The sequence below is a fragment of the Stylophora pistillata genome, chromosome 1, assembly GCF_964205215.1.
Source record: "Stylophora pistillata chromosome 1, jaStyPist1.2, whole genome shotgun sequence".
NCBI classification, from domain to species: domain Eukaryota; kingdom Metazoa; phylum Cnidaria; class Anthozoa; order Scleractinia; family Pocilloporidae; genus Stylophora; species Stylophora pistillata.
In genome coordinates, this window is record NC_142519.1 from 60,450,468 (window position 1) to 60,466,652 (window position 16,185).

General features: G+C 39.4%; 4 protein-coding genes across 4 annotated transcripts; 1 reads left to right on the forward strand and 3 right to left on the reverse strand.

The window, feature by feature from the left end:
* Positions 1 to 1,182: 1,182 nt before the first annotated feature.
* LOC111342120 (uncharacterized) lies at positions 1,183 to 3,932 on the reverse strand. Its single transcript, XM_088727146.1, has 3 exons — positions 2,805 to 3,932; positions 2,199 to 2,316; positions 1,183 to 1,919 (listed from the first exon to the last, which is right to left on the reverse strand). The coding sequence occupies exons 1-3, from the start codon at positions 3,255 to 3,257 to the stop codon at positions 1,504 to 1,506; spliced, it is 987 nt and encodes a 328-aa protein (XP_088583272.1). The 5' UTR covers positions 3,258 to 3,932; the 3' UTR covers positions 1,183 to 1,503.
* A 2,199-nt stretch (positions 3,933 to 6,131) lies between these two features.
* Positions 6,132 to 8,235, forward strand: LOC148743506 (uncharacterized). Its single transcript, XM_088751363.1, has 2 exons — positions 6,132 to 6,313; positions 6,465 to 8,235. Exons 1-2 carry the CDS (start codon positions 6,132 to 6,134, stop codon positions 8,233 to 8,235), a joined length of 1,953 nt encoding a protein of 650 aa, XP_088607489.1.
* Positions 8,236 to 11,414: 3,179 nt separating this feature from the next.
* Positions 11,415 to 11,966, reverse strand: LOC148743507 (uncharacterized). The gene has a single exon (XM_088751372.1). It carries the CDS (start codon positions 11,964 to 11,966, stop codon positions 11,415 to 11,417), a length of 552 nt encoding a protein of 183 aa, XP_088607498.1.
* Positions 11,967 to 12,497: 531 nt separating this feature from the next.
* LOC148743508 (uncharacterized) lies at positions 12,498 to 13,007 on the reverse strand. The gene is made up of 2 exons (XM_088745232.1): positions 12,726 to 13,007; positions 12,498 to 12,637 (listed from the first exon to the last, which is right to left on the reverse strand). Exons 1-2 carry the CDS (start codon positions 12,969 to 12,971, stop codon positions 12,509 to 12,511), a joined length of 375 nt encoding a protein of 124 aa, XP_088601358.1. The 5' UTR covers positions 12,972 to 13,007; the 3' UTR covers positions 12,498 to 12,508.
* Between the last annotated feature and the right edge of the window lie 3,178 nt (positions 13,008 to 16,185).

Genomic DNA, 16,185 nt, shown 5'->3' on the forward strand with positions numbered 1-16,185 from the left:
CTTAATTCTCTTCCTCGGGATCCGCATATTTTGGTTTCCTCAAGTAGGTCTATGTAATTTCGCTTACTCATCTCGACAGCCAATAATGCAAAATGATAAACGAAAGCAGCGTAAACAGCTCTCTAGGCGTGCAATCCTCTCAAATTCCTCTGACTGCCTCTACCCCCCACCCTCCGGTGATAAATAATGGCGGAGTGCCTAAGTGGCAAATAAATTTCGGGTGGCAATTACCGACAAACATTTTTTTTAGCATTCGAGTTTGCTTATTATAATAACAGGAAAGAGACTAAAGCCAAATGAAGAATTCATTTACAGGGAGGGCTGACAAGGAGGATGGCGAAGCTGATTTCCGCTCCAATTGTAAAGAAACGTCCCAAAGTTGTTGGCTTAAAAAGATACACAATAGATCCAGGAAAATTTGACTGCTTGGTTTGAAACTTTGATTCACAAAACACAGGGTTTAGTCTACATTGGAGACTGGATAAGTTAACACACATTTCGTCCATGGTCATTGTCTCTCTAGATAAAAGCTAGCACAACCTTGTTCCTGGGGACTTGTGCGTGAGCTTAAGCTGATCAATAACTTGAGGCTTTCTTTAAAAATCTAATTCGGTAACACACACTAAGTGAATCAATAAAATGAATAAATCATGAATATTGGTCGCCGGGAAGAACGATTACGAAATATAACTAAGTAACTAGAAGCATACTAGGGAAGGATGCGAACGTGACACCGAAACCATCGTCGGCGCACACCCAAGGGAATGACAACTACAGCTTATGCCACATATCTGGTTTACTAAAACTATCAGTCGGTTAAGATTGATCCACTAAAGCTATGAGAAAAGGATCGTTTCAATTATGTCGCCATACGTAAAATCATGCATTTGTCATCCTGCGAAACTGTCTTATTTCTTGGTTTTGACTTTCATCTCAGTGCGTTTTAGTGAGTAGTATAGGCCCCTGAATGTGCTCCAGTTGACACCATTAGCACAACAGGCATGTCGGCCATTGAGGTACAATCCGTTCAGATTGGAACCATGACAGCTACTCAACCATCACGCCCCCCTTGAAGAGTTGGGAACAGCTGGCATTATATAGATCACTACCTTGATCTTTTGTGGAAAACTGCATTTGGCTGGAATAAAAATAAAACTGCCATGTTTATTTCTGCACAGCCATTGTAGAGATAAATGTTCTCATTAAACTTAGAAAACCAATTCTGCTCAAAGGAATTACATCGACAAATTGCCTTACAGAAAAATCGAGAGACACCAGAGAGATAGAGATGAAGAACTAGATTTGTAATACAATATCATAGAGAAGAATAGAATAGATTAGTTAGTCGTAAAAAAGACCAACCGGAGAAATCTTTTAACAATGGAAATAGATGCCGTTCAGTTTCTTTCCGGTATCAGTTCTCTAAGGCTACAAATGGTAATCATAACGCGCCCCTCTTCCGGCTGGTTATAGATACCCTCTCTGTCAACACGAAAACATTTCTTACTTTTGTGGTGCCATAGAGTCCCCAGCCGTTCCACTGTATCCTCCAGTTAAAAGCCTGTACTTATCTGCCTCGCCTGCCACCTTAAAAGTCGTGTACTCAGCGTACTTGATGTTCTCATCAAAGTCTTCCATGTGAACTCTCAACATGACGCCACCAGCGACTGTCAAACGGTGAAGATTGTCGTTTCCGAGCCAGAATTCGCTTTTCAGAATTCCAAATCCTCTTATGTAGGATTCCCATCCCCGATAGAAGTCAATAGAGCCATCCAAACGTCTCTGAAAAATAGTCCAACCTCCACCATCCGTGGTCATGTCACACAACACTTGAATTGGTTTGCCGCCATCTGGATTGATGGTGTACACGCCACTGGAGGTGATACCACCTTGACGGAGCAGAGCACAGCTTTTTGGATCTGTTAATTGTAAAAAGTGAGATATAGTTTTGATAGAGAACTCATTTTCATCTTAAAGGAGCTTTAGAACGTTTGTAACGACGGGTTTGAGGTAAGAAATATTGGCTCTTGTTGACTCTTTCTAACGGCTATCTTTACATATAATTAAGTAAGGGATTTTTGGGAGGTACCAGTAAAAACCATCGAACTCACTTGATACGAAGAAGGTAAATGAGAATATTTGGCAATAAGGTTAAAATATGGCACTTAAATTAAAACACTATATGACTATTCACTCACTGCATGGGCTTCCATAAAATCCATCAAGACATTTGCATTGTGCAGTATTGTCCTGATAGTTGGGAATACAGACTGCATTGCTACCACACTGATATACATCGCCCAACTCACATAAGCTCTGTAAAAGGAAAGAAAATATTACTGTGGGTGTTTTTATTATTGTTACATATTTATGCAACTTGAATCAATTGAAATGCAACGGTAAGACTTTAGTGAAAAGGCTTTTATGCTGTTTTCTGAGACACGAGTCTTTTTCGTAGGTATCTTTTATAATGATAATCATATTCAGTACTTTTCAATTTTCCTTTACGCTTCGTTTATCTTTCCACATATTGAAGACGAATTGTAAAGTACTTAAAACACAAATAGTTTTTCATTTGAATACCTTGCGAAAAAATTTGTGCAATAAATTAGCTGTTGGTTTAAATTCACATATGAGAAATTCAATTCAAATGCCATACATAAATTTCAGCTTTCATAACAAGTAATTTTTTGACGTCCGAATCTCAGATATCAGAATCAGCTACATCTTTTAAAAAATCTTAGCAGAAGCATTTGGGAGATTATTCTATTATTCTAAGGTTAATTAAAAAATCATTGAATTACTTTTACTCCTCGGTAAAGATATTCGTCGTCTTCGGTAAAATTTTTGAGTCCAACGAATCGATCAGAGTCGCTTAGTTGACATTTAAATCTCTTCTTATTTTTACTGGGGCCAAAGTTGTATGACATACATGACTCTTCTTCCACACATTGCAGTCGACAAGAACCCTCTGAATCCACTTCTATTTCTCTAATAACACTTCCATTGAGGCGTCTTCCTCTTATTTCTCTGGCGAAGTTAACCGCTTTGAAGTTTGGTGTTATCATTCGAATGTCTCCGTTTGTGAACGAAATCAACAAGAAGCTTAAAAGGAATTGTACCTTCACGCCTTCCATCTCGAACGAACCCTCAACTTGACGAGTTGTACACCTCTGATAAAGTTTCTTTATCTTGCGAAAAGTAAGAAATAAAATATTAATGACATTACTCGCCTTTTTCAATTGAAAAACTTGCATAATTTGCCTGATTTACTGTATTTAATTTTGTCAACAATGCAGTACCTCGTTACGTATAGTTTTGTTAATCACTTTAGAGGAACTATAGATACATGCGTTTCTTCTAAATAACCTTCAAGGTTACTTTACACCCTCAGAGGCCGAAAAAATCGTTTTTTCTTTTATTGAACCAGATTGAAGTTAGACATTTGACCTAATGTTTGCAAAAAGAAAAATTTTAAAATCCCAAAAAGCGTCCGACCTATTTAGGAAAACTTATTTTTAAGTAAAAGTTAATAAATTAGGAGGGCGTCATAATCTCTTAAATGGGCGAACCTCCTGAGGGAATATTCGCGGCAATTTCATGCTACGTGAAAGTTCTCTGCTAGGGGAAAGTGTTTTCTCATAGATAAAAAAACAGAACTCAAAATTAGAGAGGAGTTCGTGGGTAAAGAAAAAGAAAAAGAAAAAAAACAGGCCTAAATAAGAAAGAGAAGGCACCATTTTATCAGGAAAAAATACCAGTTCTGGCACTCCTCTGTACGCTGGCAACCAAATTACGAACAAAGAAGTCGCCATCAAATCTACCTTTGTCCTACATAAGGTTAAAAACGAAGTTCCTTTTAATTGGCAAGTATCGGCGTTGATACAGAACATAGGCAGTCCCCTCGAATCGTATGAAATCATGAATAAACCTACCCGAGGGAACTCATTTCAGTCTGTTTTGCTTTTCAACAATTTCTCTAGCTTTACCTTTTTTGCCGCGGGTCTTTTGTTTGCCAATTTTGCCCATTACTTAACGTCGAGCAGAGTGAGACAAAAAAAAAACGTGACTGCTATGCGATACTTTCGTCAATGACGCCAGGAGGTCCCGTCTTCCCACTGTCTTCCCATTGGTTCGCGGTTTCAGGAGGCGAGATAATCTCCTTTGTGGTGCTAGTTGTTAACAAACCTTTAGGAGCTAAAATCTCGGATTTGATTTTGAGAGGTACACACCCACTTTAAGCGAATTTATAGGGTATGCAGAATTGACCGATTTTCGTGAAATATCGCCAGGGATAATGACGAACGAAAGTGTCAGGAAAGTTTGATAATTGAAATGTTTTTCACGTTGTGTCCATTTACGCAACACAATTCGCATATTTTTACGCTACTCTAACTGTTTAGATGCGGATATCTAGACAACCAATCAGAATATCGGAAAAGCTTGAAACAGTTTTTTTGATTGATGCCTTGTGAATAAGATGTGCAGTCATTTTGCTCGTGCTGTGGGATCCAATACCCGATAAATTCAGCAGAAGGACCCTCGGTCGTTTCACGCCTTACCAGCTCCTGCTACTCACTAAATGAAAAAATCGTCTAAATTACATTTTTATCGTAAACTGCAGTTATTAAGCTTTCTTTTGATGTATTGTTTGTTAAGGTCTTGTTGAAACTAGCGCGCGTACGAATTTTTTTCCGAAGGACACCTGCGAAAGCGGGAACTAAATTCTTGACCTTGCACACTGTGACATATAAAATATTGGTGGAGCAATTTTTTTTTCTTAAGAGAAAAGTTAAGCTATCCATGGTTTTAAGAATGCATTAATATTTTGCCGCAGTGAGTAAAATTTTTGTGAAAGACTTTGTTTTTCTTTTATTGTGTATTGTCAAGAATGAATTATTCCCTTTCAAAATTTACATAAATTAGTTATTTGTGGTGTATAAAATCTCTAAATTGAAAATCTTGTTTCGACAAAAACAAGTTATGATTGATAGAAGGTTGACGTATTGTACCTAACAAACAATCAAATGAGATAAATTAGTAGAATGGGTTTATGTGCAGAAAGTGGAGCTCCGTTATTGGTGAGAACACGGTGAAGAGAAAAACGCGAATAACTTAGTAGAATCAAAAGCGTTCGCTGATACCTGTGGGATTAAGATTGCCAATTTGAAAGATAAACTTTTGTTCAAGGGTTTTGCGGCTTTCCGAACCACCTAAATGTAAGGAAAGAACGCAGAGTACCATATGCTGCTTATAATGATTAGGTAGATTAAAGTGTCTAGCGACTGGTTTTGATGCTTCCTTGTCTTTCCTCTCCAGGTCGTGGATGTGTTCTCGGAATCGATCACCTAGTCGTCTTTCTGTTTCGCCAATGTATATCTTTTTGCAATAAGTGCAAGTTATGCAATAGATGACGTTGGCGGAGGGGCACGTGAAGTTATCGGTGATCTTCATGGATCGTTTGGGTCCCGTTATTTTCTCAGCATTGTGAATGAAAGGACAAGTTCTGCATCGTGCACGAGTGCATTTAAAAGTGCCGGGTTGATCATTAGTTGAACTTCTGACAAAAGAATTGCCTATGTTTTTGTTGATATAACCAAATTACCTTGATACCCCCACCGACGCAGCGCACCCTCTTAAATCAAATTTATAACATAACCAAAGTAAAGCGCGCGCTCTGATTGGTCAATTTAGCGTCCCCCATTTGCCCAAGGGTGTACGCTGCTCACGTGAGCAAATACTAAGACTATTTTTCCGCGCGCGCTTGTTTTTTCTGGTCGCGTAAGATTTGTTAAATAAAAGGGAACTCTTTAGCTACAATGTATTAATGTTATGTTATAAAACAAATGGTAAACACCACAGCGTACACTATTGAGTTATGGATGCACTTCGGAGGTTTGCTAAGCACTCAAGAAGCTAGAGTCGCTCTCGGCTATCGCCTCGAGCAAATCTTACGCTTCTCTCGTGCTTAGCAACCTCCCGCGTGCATCCATAACTCAATAGTGTACGTTGTGGTGTTTACCATTTGTTAAACAGAGGCAGAAGCAAGGGATACACCCTCTGCAGAAGAGACTGGGAGCGATAAACGTGAAAACGAGGCTAGTTGGGCCTTGTTAGCTCGTGCTAAAAATATGGCCGCTCATGACTCTGTAAGTAGCCGTCTTTCTCAGATTCTTACAGAGGAAGATATCCCAGCAGCATCGCTTCAAGGAAGAAATCCGACTGCTCTAAAATCAGATGAACTTCGTTTTTGGTTAAAATGTCGTGGCGATCCAGCAAAGGGGTTAAAAACAAAGGCACAATTGGCGAAAAGGCAAGTACAGTATTTGTCAGTCGTGCGTGATACTTCTTAGAATTAAACAGATTTTAATATCGTACAAGAAGATCAAAGGATTTTAGGAATTACTTTTCGAAATGAAATGTTGATGAAATGATTAATAGTTTTTCAACTTTTCATTTTAAAGAGTTCTTGAATATGTTGCGTCTGGTCGTGATAAAGATGTTGTGGATCCCGATAAAAATCTGTTATACACGCGTCGGAAGGAGAGACAAGAACAACTCGCTCAAAGTGATGCGATGCCTGAGGAAAGAACTGTTGAATTTCCATCAGCTGGATGGTCTACAAATTTGCAACGCATGCCATTATTCACAAGGGCAGAGATGGATTTACATATTTCTAAATCTGGAAAAAACTTGGACAAAAATAAACAGAACCATGCGGTTCCAACAAGCATGAAAAAGGCAAAAACATTTCTTGTTGATGAATATCTGAAGGACTTAACTTGCGCAAGTGACGACCATTATTTCTTTTTTAAATGCTTGTGTTACCATAGTTTCAAAAAAAATGAGCCACCCCATAAATTACAAGTTGCACTTTGTTTAGTAACTGGAGCTGTTAAATATGCCTCATGTACATGTGTAGCAGGAACTGTTGGTTTTTGCAATCATGTGCTGGCTGTTATGATGAAACTCTGTAAGTTCAGCTTGTATTGTTGTCAAGATATCAAGGACTTGGAAAATGACTCTGATATGACACAAGCTAAGGCATGCACTTCAAGTTTACAACTATGGCACAGGCCTGTAAGAGGGGATAAAATCAAGCCCCAACCTGTCATGGAACTTGAGGTAAAAAAGGTGAATTTTGACGCAGAATATAACCCTGATAGTGGAGTAAGGTGCTTGTTGTATGAAGCTAGGAAAAATTTGGGTACACAGGCATCTGATGAGGCTTTGTTAAAAGACAAACTTCAAAAGGTCAACCCTAAGTTTTCCCTGTTTCAAATTATGTCTACTGGTTGTACCAACTTACAGGAAACAAAATTTGGAAAATGTCCAAGTGGCTCCTATGCAAGTTACCAGTTACAGTTCACAGAGTCTAATTTTCAAGTTTTCTGTAATACTGACTCAATGCCAAGAGTAGACTGTCATAATGAACAAAATGCTATTTCTGTATATCCTCCATTTCCTTTGCAACAATCTGAGCCATATGAAAAGCCAGATGATTTAAGAAGCAGCCAGGAAGCACTCCTGGAACATTTGATTGTTGATGAGGTAAAGCTTAATACCATCGAGAAGAAAACAATTGAACAAGTAGCATCAGAAGAATGGCAGGCAGAAAGAAAATTTCGGTATACAGCATCTAATTTCTATACAATTGTAAAAAGGCAAAGGAATCATGACACTCTAGTAAACAATCTGCTTCATCCCAAACCATTTACTGCCAAACAAACTGCACATGGGAAAACCTACGAGCCTGTAGCCTTAAAGGAGTATAAAAAATATATGTTTTCAACAAGGAATCCAGTTTCAGTGTTCAAAAGTGGTCTTGTTGTCAGTATGGCCTCTCCCTTTTTAGCAGCATCACCAGATGGCAAGGTCATTGACCGAGGCTGTAGCAAGCCTTTTGGGTTGGTAGAGGTTAAATGTCCTTACACAAAATTTCATGTTAGTCCCTTAGAAGCATGTGCAGATGAAAGTTTCTTTGCAGAAAATGTAAATGGAAAGCCAAGGCTGAAAAGGGGGCATCAGTACTACTTCCAGATACAGGGTCAACTAGGTATTACAAGAGCAAGTTGGTGTGACTTTGTTATCTATACTAACAAAGGCATAAGTATAGAGAGGATCATAATTGATCCTCAATTCTGGGAAGTATTGAATGAAGGCCTAAGGAACAGCTATTTTGAATATTTCATAGCACCAGCCTCTGTAGAGTTCAGTAAGCACCAGAAGGGTTAACTACCACAATCTAATCTTGTCATGAGTAAAGAGAATTGTGTCTAACAACAACAAACATATGAAACATATGTGTGAACTGCGGTTATGAGACGTATATGAGAACGATCCTTCGCAGTAAAGCACTATTTGAGCAATAGTGAAAATCAGACCTGAAAAAAATTTCAGGCCTGTACGGGATTCGAACCACTGACCTCTGCGATACTAGTGCAGCGCTCTACCAATTGAGCTAACAAGCCAACTGGGAGCAGGCCATCAAATTAATTCGATATAAACCCGTGGATGATAAATCAAACAACAACAAACATATGAAACATATGTGTGAACTGCGGTTATGAGACGTATATGAGAACGATCCTTCGCAGTAAAGCACTATTGAAAATCATGCTGAGTTCGAGTTCAGGTTACAATCCCCTAAACTGACTTTATTTTTAGTAACACACTTATACACGACAGTTGATCCTTTCATCAGCAGTGCAAGCTTTACATTTCATCAAATCCCAACAACCTATATATCAAATTAAAGCTTATGGAATTGCCTTTCTGATTATTCTATTACAATAAACTTTTAACCTATCTTGCTTTTAAAATTTTTGCTATGAAATCATGCTTTTGGAAAAACTTGACAAAAATTATACATTAACAAAAAACAAATCATATTAATTTCTTCCAAAAATTATCTGTACAAGCCTAAAATGGCAATCAGAATTAAGCCCTAGTCCACCAGCTTAATAAAACAATTCCTGTGTCTGAGACAACATTTGTTTTTCTCAATACAGTAGCAAGACTGCATACTTGTCAACACAATCAAAATTAGGAATTTATATACATTGTTTGGTTTTGAATTAGTTCAAAACAGTCAGCTCAGTTGTTGGGGTCTATGTTGTAAATTTATGTATTTCTGTGTTTGAATTGACTTCAAAACCTAACAAAACCAAACAAAAGATGAATCATGGTTATGATCAGTTAGTTTCAGCATCCTCATTGTCATTATTAGCATCGTGTCTTCGAATGTAGGCAGCAACATAGTCCTGAACAGTGTGAAACAACTGGAAGCAGTCCTGTATACAAAGGGCTACTTTACAGACACTGCACTGAAAGCTAGACTCTTTTCCTGGCCTATTCCTTTTCTCTCCTGCCCTTTTTAGGATCTTCTTTTGGGCAGGAAAGCAAACCGCACATGCCCGGGTGATGTTGGACTTCTTCCCAGTGCCCAATATTTTCTCTGGGAAGTGACCTCCAACTTGTAGACGGGTTAAGCCTTCGGCTGACCTCCTTGGGCGGCCTCTCGGAGTGAGAGAATGGGAGATGCCAGAATTCCTAACAAGCTCCTTCACAAGCTCCCTTCCAAAAGTCCTTTGCAGCACAGGTGACCGGGTTCTTTGCTTGTACAGGATGTAAGCATTTAGGATGCTTAAGGAAAACAGGTGGAAGAACACTTTCTTCCACCATTTCATGGTGCGTCGCCTGAAGCAAGAATAGGCCACCATCTGATCACATCTGTCAACTGCTCCCATGAACTTGCTGTAGTCATGGATAATCTCAGGTTTAGTTATTGGTTGGCCAGTTCCAGGGTGATTTCGGCCAACTTCTACATCCGCAACAGAATGAACTGATGACAGCATCTGGAAAACTCTGCGGTCCTTAAATTTAACTGCCAGCAAAGTTCCATTGTTCATAACATACTTGTCACCTTTTCTTTTCACTTGTGCCCTTTTAAATTGCTGGGGAATACCTTTCCTGTATCTGGCTGTTCCACAGGCCCCAGTGTTCTGCCTATAGAGCTCAGCAAATAAAGTAGGTGATGTGTAGTAGTTGTTAACATACAAACACCTACCCACATTCAAATAAGGTTGCATGAGCCTCATGACTAAGTCATATGTCTTTCCTTTAGCACTGGGTGGTTCTGGGTTTACACCAGTGTAAATTTCAAACCTACAACAATATCCATTACTTGAGTCACACAACTGGTATGACTTAACACCATACTTATCTGGCTTGTCAGGATTATACACTTTGAAATGCACCTTTCCTCTGAATGGAATCATTCCCTCATCAATGCAAATATTTTTGCCTGGCTTCCAGACATCTGAAAATTTCCCAGTGACAACGCTGAATATAGTGCCAAGCTTTTTTATTGGGTCATACCCTTCCTGTCCTCGAGGAACATAATCATCATTATCACACAAGTGAAAAAATGTTAAAATGTTCATAAATTTGTCTCTTGACATAATTTGAGGGAAAAAGGGAGTTGATAAAACCTCGTCGATGGACCAGTAATCCTGGATATTCTCTTGATTCACCAGGCCCATTGCAATGATCATGGCAAGAAAAGCTTTTATCTCACCAGCTGTCACACCATCCTCAGGCCAATTTCTAAATCTCGAGTGCTGAGGTAAACGACCTCTTCGCTGTAAAGATGCGATTGCTTCCGTAGCATATTTATTTGTTTGGGATGCAATCTCGTCGAATAGGTTTTCGGGGAAGAGGAGATGAAAGTAGTCAGAGAATGATGGATTGTTAGGAAGCTCCACATTCAACCCTCGATCAGCTGTGAAGTCAAGCCTTCGCGGGATGCGATCGCCAAGGACCCAGTTGTCTTCTTCGGTTTCTTCTTCGCTGTCCGCCTCGCCATCACTGTCTTCTTCTCTTCTGTCATCTTCTTCTTCACTGCTTTCAGAATTATCCGTATTTTCATTTAAATCGCTATCCTCTCCGCCGACAACTTCATCAATAGTTCCTTCATCAACAAATACAATATTGGCCGCCATCTTTGTTTATCAGTGTTACCGCGCAACAAAATATATTTCGTGCTAATTAACTCTTTTGTTCTACTCGGGTCTTCGGAACTCTGTCGGATGCTTAATTTATGTCCCTTGGGTTGGCCCATGACCATAAACCAACATAAGCCCAACATATTCCGAACTTCTCCGCCAATAAAACGATGATGTTCGGAAATCCGGAATATTCCGGGACCCGTCCACATGGACGAACACGTGCGCCCGGAATATTCCGGGAGCCGCACGATAAGGGTTAAAGTGTTTGGGACTGAAAGCAAGCGAATCACATCCTTAGTTTTAGTTGGTTTAGAAAATAGTTAACCTGAGAGATATCATGAAGTTTACATTTATTAAATTGACTGAAATTCTGTAGTGTACCTCAGAGCTCTGTCTAACTCAGTGTTAAGTGGAAATGAGAGGGTCCTGAATGTTACATAAAAAGGCACAGACACTCCACATTTGGTTTACTACCCCAAACAAACTGAGGGGTACAACACTATCCCATAAGTGAAAATTCTTGATTTTGTTGATAGCCCGTTCAACATGTATTCTAACAGAAGCAATTTCTTGAGTCTTGATAACATCTTGTGCTGTCATTTGGCTATTGGAACCTAAAAAGGGGGGAATGTTTGGGGTTACACCCAGTGGGAGTAGGTCTTCAATTGTAAAACCTTTATCGGCCATCACGGTGTCACCATTGTCAAACTTCAACTTCAGGAAACCACTTCGTTCAACAATTTCACGATCGGAAATGCTTCCACTATATAGCTGACTGATAAAAGTTATAGCTCCACTGGGAGCAATTCCAACTAAGCCTTTTAGAGTTACATGGTTCTTATAGGAGCTGAACAGTTTGGAATTCAACAGAAGGCTGGAAGGCATTTGGCATCTTATTTCCGTACAATCGATTATTACACGGGTGGAAGAGTACTTCTCTTTAGAGCTGTCATGCATTGTAGCTCTTATGACCTCCCTATTAGGCCATATAGATACTTGACCAAATTTTAAATATATATAATTAATCCAAGAAAGGAATGTTCTGCTTACTGTCGATTGTGAAATACCAAACAAGTGAGCCAGATGTGTTTCTGAAAATCCTTTTCTCAGTCTGCACAGAACAAGGAAGAACTCCTCTCTGGGTTCTAAGCTTCTTCGTCTACCTATGCTAGTACATCCCTCTGGTTCCTCGTTTCCACCATCGTAAAACTCCTTTTGGACAGTTCTTTCTTTTGATGAACAGTACCTGATGTTTTCTCCTTTCGATCCAGTATTTAAAAATTCAAACACAGCATTAAATGTTGCTAAGTTAGGAAATCCAGTATAAAAGGCAATGTCCTCGTCGGTAGTAAAATTGCGTGGTTGAAAAAGGCGGGAATCTTTAAGATTCAACTGGCGTTTTAATACCTCTATTTCAGCCTTAAACTTCGCATTTTCGAGTTCAAAACCTCGAATACTTACAAGTTCTTTAACTTCACCTGTTTGATTTCCACACGAATTTAAGCTGCTTTCCACATCAGGATAACTAATAGCTGCCGATGAAGTACAGGTTTCAAAAGTTGCTTTAGCTGCATTTGCAGTTGTTTGACTTTGACTTTGAGATTGTTGCAACTCCTTGTTTGAACACCCTGTTATAGAAGAAATATTGCGACATTTAGGAGGTGCTCTCTTTTTCGGAGAACCTGCTTTGGACCACGAAAATCGAGATGGAATTACCCCTGCCTTCACATAAACACGCTGACCTCCAACAGCTTTAACCAAGTCCTCGGGCTTAAAATGACGAGAACAGACCTTCGTCTTTTCGCTGACTCTAAACTCTTTTCCTTCGTCTCGACGAATGGCATGGAGCCAACGCTTTTTTAGGATAGTGTCGTCCGGAAATTTAAAGTAAGAAATTTTCTCCCCACTTTCGGTTCTGTACCTCTTTTTGGTACAGTTTGGCACGCAACAGTTTTGCGGCATTTTCAAAACCTGGCGCTCTTCACATCAGGCGGCCATTTTTATTTACTTGGCCTAACTAGCCTCGTTTTCAAGTTAAACGCTCCCAGTCTCTTTTCGTTCTGCATAGGGTGTATTACAAGTAGAAAAAATAAATTCAGACAATCACATGAACAGAAAAATAGGTGAACGCCCAGATGGACAAAGAGACTGATAGACAGGCAGAAAAACGGACAGACAGACAAACAGATAGGCAGGCTGACAGACCATCAGGCGGATAGACGGATTGACGGACAGAAAGATAGACAGATAGACCTAATTACCTAATTACACCCACTACTAAAAATCAGCAATTTTTAAATCATTTTTCCTTCTAAATATTGTGCCACATGGTTATAATAGTTTTATAGTTTTATAGATATTTGATAATTTATTGTAAGCCTTGATTTTTAATTATTTTAATCTTGTAAGGAACATCTTGTAATGAGGGCCACTAGTTTATTAGCATTAAGATGCTATTTCGTGCTACCCTCACTAAATAAAGACTTAACTTACTTACTTACTATCTACAAGACAGACTATCTGACTAGACAGAGCCCAGAGGAGAGCTCTCTCGTGCATTTTCCCGAGGATATCATACACAAATGCCCTTCACTGAACTTACCGGAATAGACAACCTATGAGGTCATCAAGAAAACCTGACTCTGCCAATCTTTCAGGCGACAGCTAACAACCCGTCTAGCAAGATCCACGACTTAATTCCAGCCTCTAACAAGCCAGCATACAACCTCTTAAGAAACGGAAAAATCAACTACCGTCCACTGAAACGAAGAGACTGGTTGACTCATTTGTTTATAAGTGCACCAACGAACTCATGTGTAATTAAATAATTAGATGGATTTTTATACTTTTACCTAGGATGAATTAATAGATAAGTTTTTGCGTTTTATACGATTTCTTTCACAATTTGTTGTAAATTCACGTAATTCAGTTGTAAGACTGCAAGGTGATTTTGATAAAACACGGTCTATCTAGACAGACAGACAGAACGATAGATGGACAGACAGACAGACAGGCAAACAGATCGGGAGACAGACAGAAAGATAGACGGACAGACAGACGGACAAATCGACAGACAGATAGACAGACAGACAGACAGATAGGCAGACAGACAGAGACAGACAGACAGATAGGCAGACAGACAGAAAGATAGACGGACAGACAGACGGACAAATCGACAGACAGATAGACAGACAGACAGACAGACAGATAGGCAGACAGACAGAAAGATACATAGGCAGACTTACAGACAGAAAAAAAATACAGACAGATAGATAGATAGATAGATAGGCAGACAGTCAGATAGACAGCCAGATAGACAGACAGACATACCGACAGACAGATAAAAAGATAGACAGATAAACAGATAGACAGACAGATCGACAGACAGGCAGTCAGGAGAAACCGACAAGAACAACTAAAAATGGCCAGCTGTGTTGTCTTCCTAACTCTATTTTCTACTAGTTGTGCTGCAAACTTTCTGCTCATATTGCATAGAATGATAAATCCTTAACACAATTATGAAATCGTTGCAATCTTTCTTTATTAAGATCTCGGCCAAAAACAAGAGATATAGAGTGCAAAAAGGGATTTGTTGCTGTACTTATATATGTTATCTAAAACTGTCATGGTCATGGTCCCTCTTGTATTTACATACGGGTCAAAATGTTTCGATGCTAATGCTGAACAGATTATGGTTTGGTTAATAGCTAACCCGTCTACAACAGCGATTTTTCACATGAGCCTTAATTATCATCTTAGTGCGTTTTAATGAATAATAGTAGCCTCGAAATTTCTTCCAGTTGACTCCATCGGCGTGGGAATCATGTGGGCCGCTATGGTACAATCCATTCAGATTTGAATCGTGACAGTCGCTGTACCTCCAAGCTCCTTTGCATTCAATGGCACAGTTATTTTGATGGCCATCATAGTCTTCACCCTTCGTTGAAAACTTCATGTTGCTATAAACTTACAAAACATAAATAGTTAGTCAACAGAATTTGGTGTGACGTTATAGCAACCAGTTGTTCTACGAACCAAAGTTTGACGCGAGGTGGCAGATAAATGTACTTCAAATGAGGCAACAACAGGACAGTGTTGGTGTAAGTAAAGTAAAAGTGAGAGCAAAGAGTGAACATCATCAATGCAGGCAGATCTATGTTCCATCCGTTTCATTTTCATCATTCAGAGTTAAAATATGTGTTTATTTGAAATGAGGTCAGTAACACTTTTGGGCTACAGTTAGCCAACAAAATAGGTGACTCCTTAAAATACGCCCTCCCCTATCTATGGCACTTTCTCGCATTCTCTAACCGGCGACACCTCATTCCAGCATAAATGGTAAACCAAGCAGCCATGTAGTTAGAATAAATTAATGCTTTTGCTCCTTTGGATGTGTCATAGAGTCATTTGTGGCGGCACTGTCTTCTTCAATCAAATGAATGCTGGCACGCATCTGGCTTCTGTGCGACCTTTCAAGTCTCACTTATGGCGTCCCTCTCCCCCTTCCACCTCTTCCCTGAGATATTCGCCGAAAGGGCTCAGCAGTTGTTCTACGGTAATATAACACTAGCTCAAAAAAGACCCCCATAACTTTCCAAGAGTACCTGTGTTATGATAATTTCATTTCAGATTATGGGAATTTCTCTAATCTCCGTTTAACTCCTACGCCGTTTCTCCTGACTAATGCATATTAACTATTCTAATTAGAAGTTGTTGTGTAGTCAGTTTATTACATTCTCCTAGGGAACGTCAAAGTAAAAAAAATTGTAGGGCGGAATTAAAATTAAAAAATCACGGCGAATTTCTTACTGAGCTGGATGTAGCACCGCAGCCGTTGAGTCACCAGCCGAGCCTCTGTATCCTCCAATCAAAAGCTGGTACTTATTAGCTTCGTCTGCCACCTTAAGGTCCATAGTGATATACAGCACCTCCGTTTTTCTTTCAGATTTGGAGAAAAGAGAGTTAATTCTTACGCCGCTTCGCCTGTTAGTTTTTTTGCCAACGAGATTGTTTAAGGTGTGGCAAGATGTTGAAATGTCTCCCTGAAACGGCAGAGTCAACCACGCTTTAAAGCATAGCAGAGGGAGTTTTTCTTTATGCAACAAGTAACCTACAGCGTTAAAAATGTCATTAAAAAATTAACTCATGCGACAGCCGTGTGTTCATCAAGATATGA